This window comes from Rhinolophus hipposideros, assembly GCF_964194185.1.
Source record: "Rhinolophus hipposideros genome assembly, chromosome: 12".
Taxonomy (NCBI): domain Eukaryota; kingdom Metazoa; phylum Chordata; class Mammalia; order Chiroptera; family Rhinolophidae; genus Rhinolophus; species Rhinolophus hipposideros.
Genome location: NC_138058.1, coordinates 28,370,331 through 28,391,409, shown reverse-complemented (window position 1 = coordinate 28,391,409; position 21,079 = coordinate 28,370,331). Strand labels below are relative to the sequence as shown.

The 21,079-nt window shown below is 35.0% G+C and overlaps 1 protein-coding gene across 3 annotated transcripts in view; it reads left to right on the top strand.

Annotated features, from left to right (window-relative positions):
- The window catches only part of APLF (aprataxin and PNKP like factor), an 81,360-nt gene that overhangs the window by 41,003 nt on the left and 19,278 nt on the right, over positions 1-21,079 (top strand). For all 3 annotated transcript variants that reach the window (XM_081068412.1, XM_081068413.1, XM_081068414.1), the window contains 2 exons: positions 6,136-6,488; positions 13,064-13,189. In XM_081068412.1, coding sequence (XP_080924538.1) covers positions 6,136-6,488; positions 13,064-13,189 — 479 coding nt within the window. The remainder of the gene's footprint in view (positions 1-6,135; positions 6,489-13,063; positions 13,190-21,079) is intronic.

Below are 21,079 nucleotides of genomic sequence, written 5' to 3'. Positions count from 1 at the left end.
TCTCCACTTCAACCTTTTACAGTGGTCAGAAAGATGAGGTAGTATTATTACGCCTTTCTGAGTCATGTGTCCATTCATTATGAGGTGAATGGAGGAAGGAAGTCTAGGAAGAAATAAACAGTAGGCACTCCAGGACTTTTTTGGATACTACAGTTATATTTGGGTAAATTCAGAGAGGAAGAAAAGAACTGTAGTTTTCTTAGGTTGGTCAAGATCAACCTAACATATGAGGAGGCTTGGAATAGTGGGGAACATTGGGGTACACCATAAGCGGGGGAGTGGGAAGATGCTAATTTAACCTCTTTCAAAGAAGGTTTTTGAGTTGGGTGTTGAAAGATGGCTGGGGTTGCAGATTAGCAAGGTGGGTTGGAGAGGAAGAGTACCGTCTATGAGGGCATAGTGTGAGCAGAGGCACAGAGGCAGGAAAGTGTGTGTGGTCCATAAAAGTACATCTCCGTGGGACGTCTTGTGCGTGCATGGCTGTGTGTGTGGCTGTGGATGGCGAGATAAGGGGAGGAAGCTACTGAACAAGTCAGAACGGTGCTTGAAAACCAGCTTAAATAAGAAATGAGGACTGTATTTTATGTCTTTAGAACTTTTTGAAGGGTTTTGAGTGAGAGCCATGTGGTTAGGAGTGTGTAGCCGCGATATGTAAGATGGAGGCAGAGCCTGCCCAAGAAGCTATCACAGGAGGCCACAGGGAATGAAGATCTGGACTAGAATGGTGGCATTGGGACCAGAAAGAAGCAGGGGAATGGGAGAGACACTTCTGAGACAGAATTAGCAGAACTGATGACTAACAGAATATGGAGGAGGAGGTACTGAGAATGTTCTTAACAGAGCAGAGGCGAAGCAGGAGATGTGGCAGTTGGGCAAGGGAAGGGCAAGGAAGGGGCGGGGGGGACTTGTTTGGTTTGAGGCAATGGTGGCATATCTGTGAAAGCTGTCTCATAGAAATGAAAGTCTGTCTCACAGCGGGGATAAAAATCAGGGATAGAGAGTTCTGTTACATCCATATTATTTAGAAGCAAACTTGCAAACATTTCATTCAGAGTATATGGGGTATACTGAAGTGGATGCTTTGGCAATGAGAGCCATTTCCAGTTATTCTGCTCGCTCTGTCCTGTATATGCAGCTTCCCCTGGTGGTAATAATTGCTGAAGCAAATAAGCTGGCTATTAAGTATCTCATTTCTCTACATACAGATGCCTGCTGTGGAGTCTCTCATTTACCCTCATGGAGGTAGCAGGGGAGATGAAGACTATAACTCTTATTTATACAGCTTTTTCTTAATGAAGGCTGTATCCTCCAGAGCACCTCAGTATGGGATTACTACATCAAAGAATCTTACACCCTTTGCTCCTGATTGGCCATTTGGGTTAGTACCATTTATAGCAGAGCTCTGATCAGTCCCATAGAAACATCTTTTCATTCGTCATTCATTCATTCAATGAGCATTCATTAAGCAAACAGTAGCGATATAGTGGCATTAATTATGCTGTTAACAGCAACAACACCTAGAAAACAAGCAACCATTTAGTGAGTTCTTATCCTGGGCTAGACCCAACACTAAGATATACTTATTTCACTTACTTTTTAGAAAATGCTGGTGATTTGGTTGATTATAACCCTGGTTTATGGATCAGAAAACCTGAGGTTCTGAGGCTTTACATCAACTTGTTCAAAGTCAAAAGTTAAGAGATGGCAAAGCTGATATTCAAAATCTGGATTTTGTATTTCAAAGATTATTCTAATAATCATTACACTAAACAGTCTTTCTGTTATATGCAAGGCAGTGTGCTAAAATCTGGGATTAAAAGATGAATAAGACAGGTTTGTGAGGGACATGATTCAAATCATAGAATAATGTCACCACATTGGCCTTTATGGGAGCTTGGAGGAAGACTACCTAAGCCAGCTGGACGATTCCTAGGGAAGGGTTCCTAAAAGAAGTGATCTGAGCTGAATTTTAACAGAAGAGCAGTAGGCATGACTGGGTGCAGAAGAGGTAGAGGGAGGAATCCATTCCAGGTAGGTGGGCCAGCAGGTCTAAGAGCAGAGGGGATACACATAGTATACTGGGAGCTACTGTTCTTAGAATGCTTGGTGCACAGTCAGGCAGCAGTGTTAGATGAGGGTGAAGTCATCAGTGGGGATTAGTTCCTGGAGGGAGGACCTTGAAATGTTCTCAGCTACAGAAATAATCCTGGCAGCTCTTCAGAGGAGAGATTGGAAGAAAACAAAGTAAAGTATAGGGGGATGAGGGAGAAGATTAGGGCATCCACATAGTCAAGAAATAAACAGAGTCTGACACAGGGCAGTAGTATTAAGGATGATGCAAAGGCATTGGATGAGAGAAATATTTAGGAAGCAAAACTGCAGGATTTATTCCTTGGATCTGGGGAAAGTGAGGGAAAAATAGACTTTCAAGGTTGTGGCTAGAATGAATGGCTAAATTGTGTTGGCCGAACCTATGGTTCAGAATACAGAGGGAGGATTTCAGTTTTGACATTTTGAGTTTGAGATGCATACAATATCGGGGAAGAAATATCTAGCTAGTGGTTGAATGCTATATGAGTTTGAAGCTCAAGAGTGTATTTGGGGCAGAGTTTACGATTTTTTGGTCTTTAGCGTGTGGGTGCTAATGGGATTGATCCAGGACTTTTAAGGCAATTTATTAACATAGACATTCTTCCAAGGGCAGCTTGGAAACAACAGATTACCTCACTGAACTCATATTGGGGGAAATTCTTTATCCTGTCCCTTGTAGTTCCTAAGAAGTTCATATGGTTGAGGGATGAGGGAGGGCTTGTTGGTCAAGTTAGACGATTTCAATAGCCTTAATATAGTACATTCCAGCTGCCTCCAAGCACCAAGGTCACCTTCCGCTAGCTCCATGCTTCTTGATCCCTGAGGTCTCTAGCTTGTATTTTTATAGTGTAAGGGATCTGGCCTCTCTATAATGAATCTCTAGTCTCCCACACTTCATTCTTCACATTTTCAGCTACTCTAAGAAATAAGAAATGTGGATACTTATAAAATATGGAGCTCTCTGCCTTTCCCCTACTTCTTCTAAGTACAGAGCACCTTCCATCTTTCCTGTTCCCTCACTTGCCAGTTCAGTGACTTGTTCTGGCTTATGAACTTTGTAATTGGCACAGTACAAATTTACGTCTGAGCAAACTTATAAAGATTGCTGCATGTAATAGATTTGGGGGGATCATTTATAAATAACTGAAACCATGAATGTTAAATTCTTTAATGCCAAGGGTCTACTGAATAACAATATGTCATGGAATTCCATGAAGGGCATATGAATTCCAGCCTTTGTGTCTCTTAAAATATATTTGAGAACACCATATATTGGAATCTGTGACTTTATCATTTTTTCTCTCTTAGAATAAATTAATATGTGAAAAGTATGCCTTGATATTAAAAAAACCCAAATCCTTATTTGCATTTCATAGAAGTAGTGGGAGTTGAAATATGATGCCAACCATTTCATATCTTGTATTTTATTTCATTTTCTTTGGTTTGTTTTTCATTTATTAAGTGGCAAAATAATACATGCTTGTTATTAAAAAATATTCAGAAGCATGAAGAGTAAAAAGTGAAAATCTTAATTTGCCTCCTCTTCCAAGCCTATTGTCCTAATAATATTTTGATTTGTATCCTTCTAAACCTTTTCATTTGGATTTACACAAATAAGGACACAAACAGATATGTAGGGAATTTTTTTAAAGCTAAATGGAATTATAGTATATATATATTGTTCTTGTTTAATTTCATTTATATATATGTATACACACATATATGTAAATACATACACACATACATCGTATATCTACCTCTTTCTTTTCAGCCTCTGCATAGTGTTTCATGGTAAGAATGTATTCTAATTTACTTCACTGCTTCCCTAGCCATGTCCTTTCTTTCCCCCTATATGTATGAAGGATGTTGAGTGAGATATGTACTTCTATTGTCCCCAAACTGTTGTTAGGGGCCACAGCTGGGGACAGAAATACTAAGCATAAGTTTTGTGTTTGAAAGGAGCCCCCCAGCAGTAAGAGCCAGACCTTTTCTTGTGGGGTTTATTGAAAGTATGAGAAGTGTTTCCTGTCCCATCCCCAGGCTTTGTACAAAGAGAACTGAGAGACAAGAAGGTTTTAAGATGTGGGAGAGTGCTATGTTTGGGGGGAGAAGTTATTTTTTGCCTTTCTAAAATCAAGAGAAGAGAAGAGCTCTAAGAGAATTACTTGTGAGACTGGCATTTAATTGGACATCAGCTTAGCCAGTGAATTGGCCGACCTGCCCTATTGGTATGTGAACAGGGAAAAAGAAAACTGGTGAGAGTTAACCCAGGTGGGGGGCACTGCCACGTGAGGAGGTGGGTCAGGATTGCCCCATTCCTATCCTAGAGTTCCAGTCCCTGGCATGTGTCAGTTGGTCCTATAGCAGAGGGAGATGAAATTGGGGTGTGGTTGAGCAGCTTGGGAGAAAAGTGTGTGTTTTAGAGGACTGTGCTATAAATGCCACCAGCTGAGGGTCAGCTCTAAGAGGTAGCCACGTGATCGCTTTTCCTATAGGTTATTTATAACTACACAAGAAACATAAGACCTAGGTTCCTTTTGCAAGATCCTTGGTCAGTTTGGATAGTATTTTAAAGTTTCTTTTAAAAAAGAAAAACACTTAAGTAACTAGTCCAAAAGAAGCCATGTTAATATCTTCTCAAGAAATTGGAGCTGTTGGATATTAAGTAGTAGCCAAACCCAGCTTTTTCCAGATGGCAGCCAGCATACATGAGTCCTTAGGTATCAATGGGGGTGAACATCACATGTCTCTGCTCTGTGGTCATCACTTCCTGGAAATGGTTTCCACAAGGACTGGGGTTTATCTGAGCAATGTTTTCATGTCACAGGAAGTGTAAGTAATTAAAAGGTCATTGGATAAGACTATGTTTACTCTTTGTGCTGGTGGTAAGTACAAATTAAAATGTTTCTACAGTGCTAATGAGAGTATTTACTTGGTTCAAAACAGCTCTAATTGGTTAAACTGAAACTTTTATTCAGATCATGTCGAAGGAATCATGTTTATTTTCTGAGTTGGTCATAGCATAGCTTCATGTAAATTTTTCTGTGAGGGAGGAGCAATTTTATCATTCAGCTATAGGGAAAAATCATGATTATATTTACAGGTAGAAATAAAGTATTGCAGTAACTTACAAGAAATTATTAAGACAGTGCATATGAAGAGTGTGACACATTGTTCAACAGGAAATTTTTTTTTTTGAACAGGAAATTTAAGAACTTAGTAGGTTTTTTGGGGAAGATTATATTAAAGTGAAAGCAAGTGTATTCTCTTTATGTTTCACTTATTATTTCATATGGTTATTTTTCACTGAATGTTTGACATGATTGTAACAAGTTTGATACAACTCTAAATTCCTTTTCTTATAACTGCATATTGTTTTAAAGTTATTCAACTAAAGATATAGAAAATAGTATTTTAATAACTTTAAAATGTAAACCTTGAGGGTTGTTAGATGGGCGGTGGGGCTGGAGATATGGGGGAAGGTGAGGGGATTAGAAAACAGTTGGTAACCACAAGATGGCCACGGGGTTTTGAAAATTAATTTGGGGAACGTAATCAATAATGTTGTAAAGATTTTGTAGGGTATCCGATGGACACGTGTCCCATTTGGGAGACCACCTCAGGGATACTGTAGATGCCTGATCACTGCAATGTACACCTGAAGCTGAACAATAATGAATGCCAACTATAATTTTATATATATATATATATATATATATGTATATATATGTATGTATATACTTACAAGAGGCGGAATACAGCATTGGGAATGGAGACAGTGGAAATGTGATGGCTCGGTGGGATGTCAGAGAGATAGTGGATGGGGGGAGGAGGGTCCACAGTGTGAGGGATATAAATGATAAACGTCTAAGTATTACTTTGTCTTGTGCACCTGAAACTAATAAAAATAATGTAAACCTTAAAGTTTTTAAGATATACATATTGCACAAATCTTGTAGTTTCCTGCCTTTATGCTTAAACTTACATACTTCTTTTAAAACATGTTTCATTTATTTCTATTTTTTCTTCTGATTTGTCTCACAGGAAATGCCACAGTCATTTCCTGCAATCACAACAAGTAACACAGAGGTGAATAATATGAAGACTAATACACAGAGAAACAAAATCCCAATAGAGGGACTTAGTGAGTTTTCTGAACATAAAATCATCACTAAAGGAACTCTAGATAAAGAAGAGGCAGTGAGCTGTTCTGAGAGTTGTGCAAGTGCCCAAGGAAAGTCCTTCCACGCTGAGTCTCAAGGAGCTCTTCCTGAGCCCAGCTCTGATCCCTCCCAGCCTGAAACTTTGCATGCCGCGGCAACTGATTCAGTTTCACAAGGTTCTGAAGAAAACAAGGTCAAGAGGACATCGTGCATTTATGGGGCAAACTGCTACAGGTAAAATGAAATGACAGGTAGCATATAATTACATGATTTCTTTTCTTTTTTTTTTTTTTTTTAAAGAAGATAGTTTTTTAGAGGCAGGAGAAAAGGTTGCAGCTCCCGAGCAGGAGGGTTCCCGAATGGGGGTGCCCCATTATATGATTTCAATGGCATGTGACTATGTAGATCTATGCTATCCTATATTAAAAGCCTCATAAAACACATTGGCCTAAAGGTTAGCAGCTTTATCATGTATCTACTGGTTTGCACTTTCTCAGTGTGCATTACTGCAAATCCTGCTAGGGGCTGTTAAGAATTAAATGTTTCATATGTAGACATGCTGATTAATGCAAGGCTTGGAACTGGGGACTCCAGACTTGAAAATTGAATCCCTCAGACCTAAATACCTGCTTATTTAGTGTCTCATTTAGATATTAGAAAGCTAGCTTCATGAATAGTTATTGTATGTATCGTAACTATCAAAAGAATTTTAGGTTGTGTTTAGGCATCTTATATTTGTGCATTTTCTTTTATAGTTTTCTAATGATGCTTTTGAATCACCATGATGCCTTCTAAACAACTGAATATATATTTCCTGGATTGATTGGTTACTTGTACTTACTTCATTTGATTGTGTTGTGTTCTTTTTTCGAATTTCGTATTTTGTGAATTCAAATCGTAATCCTTAGTTTTAGGCTATAGTTTCATCTATAATGTTTACACTAGAATGTTTATAATTATGCATTCTTATTTCAGAAGTATTTCTTTGCCATTCCAACTTGTGAAACCACTTATCTTACTAACACATTTGAGCAGAGTTTGTTGTCTTATGCAATATTGTATTTATATCACATATTCTGTTAGCTTCACATTCATATTATCTCTCTTTAAAATGCTTTGCCATTTGAATAATAACATTTTTCAACTGTTATAACTTATGCATTTAGTCAGAATTTTATCTGCTTGCAATGATCTTAGTTCCACATGTGGAAGATAATTGGGAAACTTGTAGAATAGAAGTATATAAACCTTCTGTGAGTTTGGATTTTTAAAAAATCCTGTTTGGTATTTGTATCAGTTCACTAGGGCTGTCATAACAAAATGCCACACAGACTGGGTGGGAGACAACAGAAATGTACTGTTTCACATCACTGGAGGCTGGAAGTCCAAGATCAAGGTGTTGACAGATTTAGTTTCTCCTGAGCCCTCTCTCCTTGGCTTGCAGGTGGCCTCATTGTGTCTTCACATGGCCTTTTCTCTGTACATGCATACCCCTGGCGTCTTTCCTTGTCTTATAAGGACACCAGTCATATTGGATTAAGTCCCTGCCCTTATGACCTCATTTAATCTGAATTATCTCTTTAAAGGCCCTGTCTCCAAATGCAGTCACATTAGTGATTAGGGATTCAACATATGAGTTTGGCGTGGGGGGGACACAATTCAGTCCCTAACAGTATTCAACACGAGCATTTGTCTTTGTTAAAGGTGACTGAATGCTTTAGCAAGATCCTGATGAATTCATTTATATTTGATGATGATCCATGTTAGTTAGATAATGATTCAAAATCAGTTGTAGCTTATGGATGGTTATTTTAATTTTTAAATAATTTTGATATGCATAATGAGCACCTAAGAAATATTATGGCTGAAATCTGGAAAACAAAATATATATTTGTAACAAAGGGGAGAAAATAACATATATTGAGTTCTTGTTATATGTGTGCATCATAATCATTTAAATGTATTTCTTCTCCAGCCCCAATGCCACTGCTTTATTTCATGCCATGGTTTCGCTGAGACAAATGAATAATCTCTTAAATCTCCACTTTCCCTGAAATTCATATTCCTCATTATGGCCTGAGTGATCTGGCTAAGAAAATAAAAACACAGATTAAAAAAGAGGGAGCGAGAGAGAAATTCTGACAGTATTTGCTTTCCTGTATAGAATCTTTTAGTGGCTGAAGCCTGGGTTTCTTAGCATCGCCCAGAAGACCCTGAACTGCCACTAATTCTTTGGGTGTGTCATGCTCTTTCATGTCCTTTGGACATGCTGTTCCCTTTTCCTCGCCTCTGCCTACATTCAACTCCTTTCCAAATCCTTTTCTGACATGCCCATTCTTCCCAAATTACTCATTCTCTATTCTGTGTGACATTTTTCCTCATCCAGTTTCTAATATTTGACATTAAATCTAATATTTAATATCTATTTATTGATTTTTAATTATTTATTTATATGTTCTGTCTCTCTTTATAGAAAATTATTCCTTAAGGGTAGTGTTATTTAATCCCTTGATGTCATGCTATTGACTCCCAAATCTATGGCTCCAGCACAGATTTCTTTACTGAATTTCAGACCTTGATAGTCACCACTATATCCACAAGCACTTCAAATTCATCCTGTCTAAAGCAATGGCATCTTATTTCAATCCTTTGTGAAATGAAATAACGGCAAAATCATATTTAACTTTGTTAGAACTGTTGCTTTCAAAATACAGCCTTTGAAAAGTCTACTCTTTTGGGGGTCATTTCATTTTTCTGTTTAATAGCATAGAGTCCCATTAGTAAATTGGTTTTAAAAATTGGGCAGAAGTTGAAATGTCTTTTACTAGCATGTAAGAAATTTATACTTTAATTTAAACTTGTGGCTTTTTATCTACCTAAGGTCATATAAATTATCTAAGAGTTAATAGTGTATAAAATAAGGTTTTCACTTCTGGTACAGGTGAAGTATCTTGTTGAAGACCAAACTTCCCACTGAAAACAGCTAGGAAAGGTGAATACTCCTGTTTGAAAACAGCCAAGGCAGCCAGGACTTTGAGGCTTCTTTTCTTCTTGTGATATTTGTCAATTATTTTAGTGTTTCAGGCTGAGGGCTAAGAGGCCAAACAGAGCTTTGGGCAGTCTCATGGGACTTAGGCAACAAAAATGGAATACAGTATTTGCCAAGCAGGAGAACCCCTGTATGGAAACATAGACATTCAGGATGGAAAACATGAGCATACGTATAAATGAGTATTGACTACATAAAGCAGTAATAATTTTTGTTTTGTGTAAAATATATGTGAAAATAAAATATATGAAAATAACAGAAGTGTTTGGGGATTAAAGCAAATAAAATTTGACTACATTATATAAGTGGAATCATACAGCATTTGTCATTTTATGATGGCTTATTTCACTTAGTATAATGTCTTTAAGGTTCATCCATATTGTAGCATGTGTCAGAATTTCCTTCCTTTTTTAAGGCTGAATAATATTCCATTGTGTGTATATTATACAACGTTTTGTTCATCCATTCATCTGTCAGTGGACACTTGGGTTTCTTCCATCTCTTTGCTGTTGTGAATGATGCTGCTGTGAATGTGGTTGTGTAACTAACTCTGAGACTGTGCTTTCAATTCTTGTGGATATACACAGAAGTTGAATTGCTGGATAATATAATAATTCTATTTTTAATTTTTTGAGGAACCACTCTTTTCCATAGAGACTGTACCATTTTACATTCCCTCCAACATGCACAAAGGTTCCAGTTGCTCCATATCCTCACCAACACTTGTTAGTTTCTGCTTTTTGTTTTGTTTTGTTTTTTTAGTGGTAGCCATCCTAATGGTGTGAAGTATGATATACTATTATGTTTTTTATTTGCATTTCTCTAATAATTAGTTATGTTGAGCTTCTTTCATAGGATTGTTGGCCATTTGTATCTTTTCTTTGGAGAACTTTCTTTTAAAGTTCTATTTCCATTTTAGAATTGGTTATTTATTGTTTGGTCATTGAATTGGAGGAGTTCTGAATATTAACCCCTTATTAAATGATTTGCAAACATGTTCTCCCATTCTGTAGATTGCCTTTTCACTCTGTTAATTGCGTCCTAGATACACAGATATTTTTTATTTCTTTTTTAAAAAAATAATTGTTTTAAAGAATTATTACCTTTTAATTCATGGGACATTTGGGCTACTTATTTAAATATGAGGACATTTAAACAGAATTTAAGAATGGAATTGAAAAGACCTTCATTTCTTTAATCTTCACAAATTTTATTAAATTTATTGGGGTGACATTGGTTAATAAGATTATAGAGGTTCCAAGTGTACAATTCTATACAATGTATACAATGTATATTGCATTGTGTGTTCACACCCCAAAGCCAAGTCTGTCACCATATATCTGATCCCCTTTACCTTATTCTACATCCCTTCCATCTCCTTCTGATAACCACCATGCTGTTGTCTGTGTCTATGAGTTTTTGTTTTTTTATTTGTCTTGTTTGTTCATTTGTTGCTTTCAGTTTTATATTCTACATGTGAGTGAAATCATATGGTTCTTGACTTTTTCTGTCTGACTTATTTCACTTAGCATGATATTCCCAAGATCCATCCATGCTGTCACAAATGGCCGTATTTCATCTTTCCTTATGACTGAGTAATATTCTATTGTATATATGTATCACATCTTCTTTATCCAATTGTCTGTTTCCAGGTCTTGGCTACCATTTAATTCTGATGTACTCCAATTTATCTAGTTTTACTTTTGCTGCTTTTGCATTTGGCAAGAAATCTGTGCCAAATGCAATGTCATAAAGCTCCTCCCCCACACAGAAACCATTTATTTCTTAGAGTTTTATATTTGAGGTCGGACATTTAGGTTTTCATCCATTTTGAGTTAATTTTTTATATAGTAAAAGAGAAGGCTCCAACTTCATTCTTAGACATGTGAACGCCTAATTTTCTCAACCATCTTTGTTAAAAAAACTGTCCTTTCTCCCAATGAATGGTCTTGGCATCATTGTTGAAAATCATTTGACCATGTATGCGAGGGTTTATATCTGGGCTCTCTCTTCTCTTCCATGTGTTTATATGCCTGTCTTCATGCAATACCACACTGTTTTGATAACTGTAGCTTTATAAGTTTTGAAATAAGGAAGTGTGAGACCTCCAGCTTTGTTCTTCATTTTCAAGATTGTTTGCCTATTTGGGTCCCTTGAGAGTCCATATGAATTTTAGGATGTATTTTTCTGTGTCTGCAAAAAATGCCATTGGGATTTTGATAGGAATTTCATCAAATCTGTAGATTGCTTTGGGTAGTATTGACATCTTAACAATATTAAGTCTTCCGTTCCATGAACATGGGATATCTTTCCATTTGTTTGTATCTTTTTCAATAGAAGTTAAACCAGTGTACATGTCTTTCACCTCCTTGATTAAGTTTATCCCTAAATATTTTATTTTTAAATGTTATTATAAATGGTGTTGTTTTTAAATTTTTCTTCTGGGATTGTTTATTATGAGAGTATAGAAACAGAACTGATTTTTGTGTTTTAATTTTGTGTACTGCAACTTTGCTGAGTTGGTGTATTACTTCTAACTACTTTTTGTGGAATCTTTAGCATTTTATGCATATGTAGAAAATGAATAGATATGTACACCAAAAGTAGAATGTTCATAGCAGTATTATTTATAAAAGCCAATTAACTTGAATGCACCCAACGGTCTATGAATAGTAGAATGGACAAATAAATTGTAGCAGCTTCATGCCATGGAATATTACACAATAACAAAAATATAGTACTGCTACATGCAACAACATGGAGTGATCATACAAACATTAAAAGTCATTCGAAGTATATATTATATATTTCCAGGCAAAACTAATATGTTGTTTTATAAAGTTGCTTCTCAAAGTATGGTCTAGAGACCCCTGAGAAGTTCTGGTCTCCACGAAGCTTTTAGGAAATCTATTAGGTCAAAACCATTTTCATATAATATTAAGACTTTGTGTGTGTGTGCCTATTCCACTCTCATCCTCTCACAAGTGTACAGCATAATTTCCCAGACGCTACCTGATCTGTGTTATTGTTCAGGACTGAATGTAAAAACAGATATGAGAATCCATATGTCCTCCATTAAACCAGACATTAAAGATATTTCCAAAGTTTAAAACAGCGTCATCACAATTTTTTGAGAGATAGAATTATTTATGTTAAGATATGTTACTTATGATAATATGTAAAGGGTTTATTATTTTTGAATATTTAAAAATTTTTCTCATTTTTTATTTCTAACTGGTTAAATAACCCACATAAATAAAAGCCTTCTGGAGTTTTAGTAATTCTTTTTTTTAAGACCAAAATGTTTCAGAAACATTATTTCCTACGATAGTATAGTGGTTACCTTTGGGTTTAGTGATTGGAGGGAGACCTGTGGAGGCTTCTAGAATGTTGGTGATGGATTGCTTTTTGTCTTAGCAGGAGGCACATAGGTGTGTTCATGTTATTCAAAGTCTTTAAAAGCTGTGTATGGATATGTGTGTGTGTCACACAAATATATAAAATACTAGTTGCAAATTAATTATTGACATTCATGACCTACCATATGTGATTAGAAATTTATTTTGTTACTATGGAAGTTCTTTACTGACTATGTCATGAGCCTTATTTTTAACAATGTAGCACACTAGTTCACATTCTGGAATAATCAGATGTATTGCTTGATTTCCTGCCATATCTTATTAATTTTTTTTAGTATATCTAGAAATCTTGTAGGTTCTATTAATTATTTTTTCTGACAGTACATTTATCACCCTCATAGGAAGAATCCTGTCCATTTTCAACACTTCAGTCACCCTGGTGATAGTGATTATGGAGGTTCACAAGACATGTGTCAAGATGAGGCTGATGACAGGCCTGAATGTCCTTATGGATCATCTTGTTATAGGTATGTAAACCAGAAAAATTTCATTGTGCTCCCTTTCTCTTTAATCTTTGTAATTTATTCATTTATGCATGCAGTTTCTCATATTGTCTTTAATGTCTAGTTTTTAAACTTGTATAGCTAATAGGTTTTAAGTTTGTTAGTAGGTAGGATTCTAATTTTTTTTAAAGATAATTCTAAATTGTTGAGGTTATTAAGCTTATAAATGCCTGAAATTGTTCCTCATTTCTAACTTTCTAAAATGCAAATCATATAATTTAAAAGCTGTCGATGCTACCGCATCATGCATTCTATCCAGACTCCTTACAGTGACAGATTTCAATTCAGGATGTTATCTCTACCTCCTGCAACTCCTACCATTCCACCATTCTTTTTTTTTTTTTTTTTATTAGTTTCAGGTGTACAAGACAAGGTAATACTTAGACGTTCATCATTTATATCCCTCACACTGTGGACCCTCCTCCCCCCATCCACTATCCCTCCGACCTCGCACGGAGACATCACATTATATATACAAAATTATAGTTGGCATTCATTATTGTTTAGCTTCTGGTGTACAATGCCCTGATCAGGCATCCGCAGTATCCCTGAGGTGGTCTCCCAAATGGGACACGTGTCCATCGGATACCCTACGAAATCTTTATAACATTATTGATTACGTTCCCCAAATTAATTTTCAAAAACCCTGAGGCCATCTTGTAGTTACCAACTGTTTCCTAATCCCTTCTCCTTCCCCCTTATCCCCACCCCCCCGCCCATCCAACAACTCTCAGTTTTTCTTCTTGCCAACACATGAAACTGAACCCTAAAAGAAAAGTAAGAGTATTTCTCTGTTTCTGTAGCATCTTGTGCCCATTTGTGCCATGGAGAGTAAAATTTATCTCATGAGATTGTGTTTGTTTCTGAAATGGAACATCTCCTCTAGACAGTAAATTTCTTGACTGCAAGAACTCTTTCATTCTTGTATAATATCTGCAACTTTGTTTAATGCATGAATGAATTTGAAATAAATCAAACTACGAAAGAAAGAAGTAATGATTCTACTCTCAGAGAGCTTTAATTCCAGACAGCCATCTTTCTGAAATAATTTTGGAATGCAGGTTACTGAATCTCCTGGACTATTTGAAGTTGTTGCTATTTCTATAATTGTGGTTTTTAATAAAGCGGCAGAATAAGCTTCTAGGCTAGAATAAAAATGGAAAAGCTTACGCCATATCATTTGAAAAATAAGTGTTCCATTCCAGCAGAACATCATGCAGATAATAATAAGACGTTTTCATCAGCTATGTCAATAAACTTGAAAATTTAGGAGAAATGAACAAATTCCTAGAAAATACAATTTTTAGAAACAAATACAAGAAAAAAAGAAAACAGAAGAATTGTTTAACATTAGAGATATTGAATACATAATTAAAAGCCTTCTACTAAAGAAATTCTAAGCCTGTTAGGTTTTAATGGCTAATTCTACCAAACATTTAAAGAAGAAATACTCAATTTTTAAACAAAGTATTTCAGAAAAATTACAAGAGGATATATTTGCCAACTCATTTTATGAGACCAGAATAATCTTGATAGTAAAACCCAGCAGGAATAATGTGTGAATGAAAAATTACAGGAAAAACTACTTTTGAACTTAGATATAAATATCCTTTAAAATATCAAAAAAAGTTAGTTAAGTGAATTAAGCAATTTAAAAAAAGGAAAATATAACATGACCAAAATGGGCTTGTTCAAGGAATGCATGTTTTGTTTAATATAAAAAAATTATGTGATTTACCACATATCAGAATAAGTAGAAAAGCATATAATCATTTCAGTAAATGATTTTAAAAACTGATAAAATTCATTCATTTATGATAAAAACTCATTTCAAAGTAGGAATAGAAGGAAATTTTTTAATATCATAAACTTCTTTAATATCTACAAAAAGCTTATAGCAAACATCATACTTAGAAGTGAGATACTAAAATATTTCTTTCTGATATCAGAAATGAAATAATATTTCTTCCCTTAATTCTGTCAGTTTTACTTAGAAATTGAAAACTCACTTAGAGATGTTCCCTTTTTCCATGTCTTGACTCCCCTCTGGTTTCTGCTTTTGGTAGTAATCCATTGCCTTAAGATTACTGCTTTTAATATTTTTTTACAGGGTATAATTCTTTCCTGTGGGAGGTGTGGTCTGATAAGATCTCTTGTGTCATTACCAGAAGTGGAGCTTTTACTTTATGTGATATAATATTGCTGCTTCAGCTTTTGTTGGTTAGTGTTTGTGTGATATTTTTCAGCCTTTTAGTTTCAACCTTTGTCCTTATATTTAAAGAATGTCTCTTACAAATAGCATATAATTTGTTCCTTGCTCTTATTTTTGATCCACTCTGATAATCTCTGCCTTTTAGGTAGAATGCTTAGTCTAATTACATTCAATAGAATTACTGATACATTTGAGTTTGATTTTGCCTTTTGTTGTTTTCTATTTGTCCCACACATTCTTTGTTTCTTTATTCTTCTTTTCCCAACTTCTTTTGGATTAGTCAAGTGTTTTTTAGTCCATTTTTTCCTCCTGCATCAACATTTTAGTTATATATTTTTTTCATTAGTTATATTAGATTTTAATAGACTGACTTATTACATTTAATCACATTTAATGACTTATTACATTTAATCACTGACTTATTACATTCTACCTTACAGTTGCTACTTTTACCATTTCCCAATCTTACATCAGTGTAACTCCATTGACTTCCTCTTCTGCCTTTTTAAAAAAACTGTTGTCATCATATATTTTTACCTCTACACATGTTAACTTATAAGGCATTATTATTAATTTCTTAAATATTAAGCATCAGCATTTTTTAATGTTTACTGGCATATTTATCATTTTTGGTATACTTCATTTTTTTCCTGAAATTTTGTCCTTTCATCTAGAATTATTTTTTTTTAGTTTTAACTTCTTTTGGTATTTCATGTATTAAAAATCTCCTGGAAAAGAATTCTTTCACCTTTTGTGTGTCTGAAAATGACGTTAGTTAGATTTTTTTTTAAAAAAATGTTTTTACTTGGTATAGAATTCTTGGCAAGCTTGGCAAATTTTGTTTCCTTTCATCCCTTTAAAGATGTCATTCAACTGACTCCTTCATTCATAGTTTATGTAGAAAATACATTACCTGTTTTAATGTTGCTCTTTTGTAATTAATGTGCCTTTTCTCTGGCCACTTTTAAGATTTTTATCATAATTGCTTTTACTTTCAGCAGTTTAACCTGTGCCTAGGTGTTTTTTTTTTTCTTTATATTCATCCTATTTTGGGTTCACTGGGCTTTTTTGGAGGTTGATATCTTGGTTTGGGAAAATTGCTTGGTTATTATCTCATCAGATATTGCTTCTTCCCTGTTCTGTCTCTTCTCTTCTTTTACTTTAGTTAAACACACATTAAAATTTTTACCATGTCCTACATATATCTTTTGCATTGTTTTGTTCTTTCCATTCTTTTTTTCTTCTGTGCTTCAGAATGGGTATTTGCTATTGACTTGTCTTAGAGTTTATTAATCCTCTCTTCTCTTGAGTCTAGACTGCTGTTAAACTCACCTAAAGAGTTTAGGTGAGTTTACATTGTAGAAAATGTAGAAACTGCATTTTTCAATTCCAGAATATCCATAATTCTTTTTTATAGTTTCTAATTTTGGTGAAATTATCCATTTTTTCATTCACATTTCCCATTTTCTTACTTTTTAAAAATGTATTTGTGTTAGGTATTTTAAAATTTGTATTTGCTAACCAATATTTCTGAATCAGTTTCTTTTGTTTTGCTTACTGATAACATTTTTTCTGTCTCTTCATGTCTAAATAATTTTTTTCTTGCAATACTAACATTGTTTACAAAAAGAACTGTACGTATTATAGATGTTAACTTCCCAGTGAGGGTACCCCCTTTGTTTGGCAGACAGGAGCGAGTCATCTCTGTCCAAATAGATATTTAGGTAGATAATGGATAGGTTGATGTTTCAATAAAACTTGGTCTACCTTTGGTTTGCCTCTGTTCCTTTGACATGGCATTTCTAGACTTCTGATAGAAAGGAAGGTCTCTGTGTTCTTAGTTCTGAATATTCGCTCTGGATATTTTGAGCATGGCCTATCACCCATGCATCTTAAATTCTGGCACATTTCTTGAGGGAGACCAATTATGTGTTTGTTACAGATCTTTTCCCGGTAATGGGACTTTTGTCGCTGAAACACTGCATGAGTTGGAGGTTTCACTCTGCCATTTTGAAGTTTCAGACCCAGAACCTTAAGCCTCTCTGAGCTCCCAGGAACTCAGCAAATATTTCTAGGGAAAAATCAGTGTTGTCTTTGGGGTTCCTTTAGTTTCTAAACTGTTGTGACAATCCCATGAGACCATGAAAAGCCCTACCAGTTTCTCTTTTTTAAATAGTGTTTCTTTACTTGGTTCAGGTCTTATCCTAGACCCACACCAAGAATTGGCAAAGACCTCCAAGGAAGAAAAGAGCCAGTGATTTTCAGCTCACCTAAGAAGGGCTTTTACCTCCATGGAATTTTAGATAATCTAAAATTTTCATGCTCCCATAATTCTCTCATAGAAATAATTTTTATATTTGTTCAAGTTTTTTTCTAGTTATTAAAATGGGTATTGGTCTGCCATGATGTCCTACATTTTTCCCAGAAGCAAAATCCAAATATACCTAATCTTGAGAAGAATAAAAACAAAATATAAAGCCTCGCTAAGAATAATGTTGTCAAAAATTGCTGCCTTCATTTCATCAATCTCTTTAAAAGAGAACAGAGTAGGGGGTAGTCAAGAGAAATTACTCCAAGGTAGGTGACTCACATGTAGTAATAGAAACTTTCATATCTATATCTGAATATATTTATATATACCGATAGTGTATTTTTCTTTTTTATCTCTTGAGCTGCTTGGTGTTCTGGTTCTACTTAACGATAAAATATTAAGATTTTTTTCATTGTTAATTTTAATTATAGTTCAGAGAGATTCTTGGAGAATGTTAGCTATGATTGCTTACTCTTACTACTGTTTTACAAATAAGGGAATGGAAACTAAGAAAGGTTAAATCAGTTTCCTAGGACTCCAAAGCTGGCAAGATCAAAACCAAATCTTCTCCTAACTCTAGCCCAGCATTCATCTGTGGCATGGCCCTACTCCACCACTGTTAGTTATGGTTTTCTAAAGTATTGATAGTGGTCGTCTTTTTAGCCAAATGGCAAAATAATATTTTGGAATTTAAAAAAATTCTAGATAATGTACTTTGATTGAACGACTTGTGAATTTTTCAGATCAACAAGGTAATAGGAGCTCCAGTTGCAGAAGCATGCGATATATTTATATGCCCTTTCTTGTCACATTATCATTATTAGTTAGGCAAAAAACATGATGTAGTAGATTTTTTGGGTATCATTGCCAAAAACTGATGTTATATTATGATCAACTCACTTCTAGCAATCTTGATTTGTAAGAACATATTTTTAGTTATGTATTGTTTTGTGCTGTTAAAGTTAATTAAAGAAGACAATTTAAGTGATACAAACTTTATTTAACACTTCATTGAGAGGTCGGCCGGTAAAGGAACGCGCATGGTTGGGCAAGTTAAGAAAGTATTTATTGTAAGAGATAATAAAAGTATATCGGACTGAGCAAAGATCGCTACAGTCTGGGCTGCATGACTAAAGGAGACTTGCAGCCCCGAAGGAGGGGGTGAGGAGGGTTTTATAGAGGCTGTGCTGGCAGGGTAGCAATGTTTGAACAGAAAATGCTGACTGCCTGTAAGCCAGTAGCTGTTTTGTGGCATTTTCTGTTATCGCAAGTTCGGCTCTGTCTGCAGGTGCAGGCCCACTGACATTTTGTTGTTTTCTTGCAGACACGGCTCTGTCTGTATGCCAAGGCCTCTGAGACCTAACGTTCAGAGACCTACCATTAAGTCAAGGTCTCTAACATTCAGAGACCTAACATTCGTAAAGCAGACAGTCCCCGTTCAGAGAAGTGCAAAATGAGACAGAAGACAGGAAGCTTTTATACAATAAGGAATAACAAACAGGGAAGAGAAATATAGAAGACATCTGGCTAGCAGTGGCCATATAGTCAACCTTGTTTGAAGTGAGAAGGAACAAGGAAGTAAGTAGAGCCCAGAGTACATTTGACATTTGGGGATTGGCTGACTAGATACACTGTGTTTCAGGTCAAGCAGTGGATTTACAGGGTTGTGAAAGGTATTTTTGTCGTTGCTGACATGGCACCCCACACAAGAGTGGCTCCATTTTGGGCCTAGATATTTATTTCAACATTGCTAGAATAGGAGCCTATTGTATCAGAATAATAAAGTGCTCTAATTTAGTTTGCTTAAAAGGAAGTTTTTATGTAAGTTCATACCAGATTTTTTCCCTATAGCCGCTGAAGAAAAACATTGAAGTCTCAGAGATCATAAAATAACTCACAAAAATCAGCCAGAAATTGTTATATTCAGAAAAATAAAAATATATGTACATACATTCCAGAAGTAGGGTTGTGATAAGCCTGTTTTCCATGGTGGTTGACACATTTAGAAGGGAGATAAAATTTATGAGCTAAAGCATCTTGGTTTGCTTTTTATCCTCAAAATTGTGCCTTCACAAAAGGCACAGGGTAAGAATTATTTTCAATTAAAAAATTATTCTCTCAGGTGAAATACTTTGTCCATTTTTAATTGGTTTGCTACCCAGTTTTACCTTATAATCCTGTGATTGTGTACAAATCACTTTCTCTTTTTGATGTGTCTAGGTAATCTCAAATGTTGTATGACACATTAAGTAATATTCGTCTTATACTATGTCATCTATCTAACTTTATACGTATTATATTGTATTTCCAAGAATTGTCATCTATGATCAAAATTTTGTTACTATAGAGCAACTATGAAAACACAAAACTGTATATATCTGGGTATATTTCATTTTCAGCCATTCCATCCTATGAATAAAACAGAGTAAAACATGAGTAACAAAGCAAAAAACAGATATGAATTACATATTAAATACATGCTATAGTAAAATTAAAGATTTCCGTAGCCTATGTAATATAAGAGGTTGATATTTAGAAAAGGACATTTAATTATTAAATTTTATTTTTTTCTAGGCTGCAGGCATTATTAATATTTTCTCTGACATTATACATTTTCAAATTTAACAAAATTAAATCAACTTGAAAAAATGATAAACGCACTAGTTGATGTTGTCGTTTTAAGTAGCTTGTCCATTTAACTAATTTATTCTCTATGCCCTGTATGCTGCAGTTTGTCAGAAGACCAGCTCAGTTTAATGCATTAGCTTAAGGTACTTGTCTGAACTAGAACATTAGATACTTAATTTCCAGTATAATCTAGTGATGACTGTGCCTGCCTCTGACTCATTTGCTTCCTGTGGTGGGTAATAGGATTTTATGCGGTACATTATTTCTGTTCTTGCTTGTTAAATTAAGCACTAAACTTAGAATACATATACAATACAATGAATGGAATCTATTTTCCACCAGTTTAGTGTAAAAATGTAAAGTCAAATTCACATACATTGCCTTGGATTTACAAAACCTTAGGCAGGCATGTATTATGCTAATGAAAACGTTAGTGCCTTTATGTTTTTCAGAAGCCAGTGCTCTAGTTTTATTTTTTAATTGTAAGACCTTCTAAGAGGGATGAGTTAAGGAAGTATGTCAGTCATCAACTATAAGTGCTTTCATCGTAATGTATCTGCAGCATGATCTGTATAGTGTGAAAGATCAGTGTTTTGCCACAAGCATAATTCATTTTTCTAAACTGTGTATTTTTACTAGTAAGTAAATTCATTATCTTTTGTTATGTGCTGATTCAGATTTATAGCTATAATCTAAAAGTTTC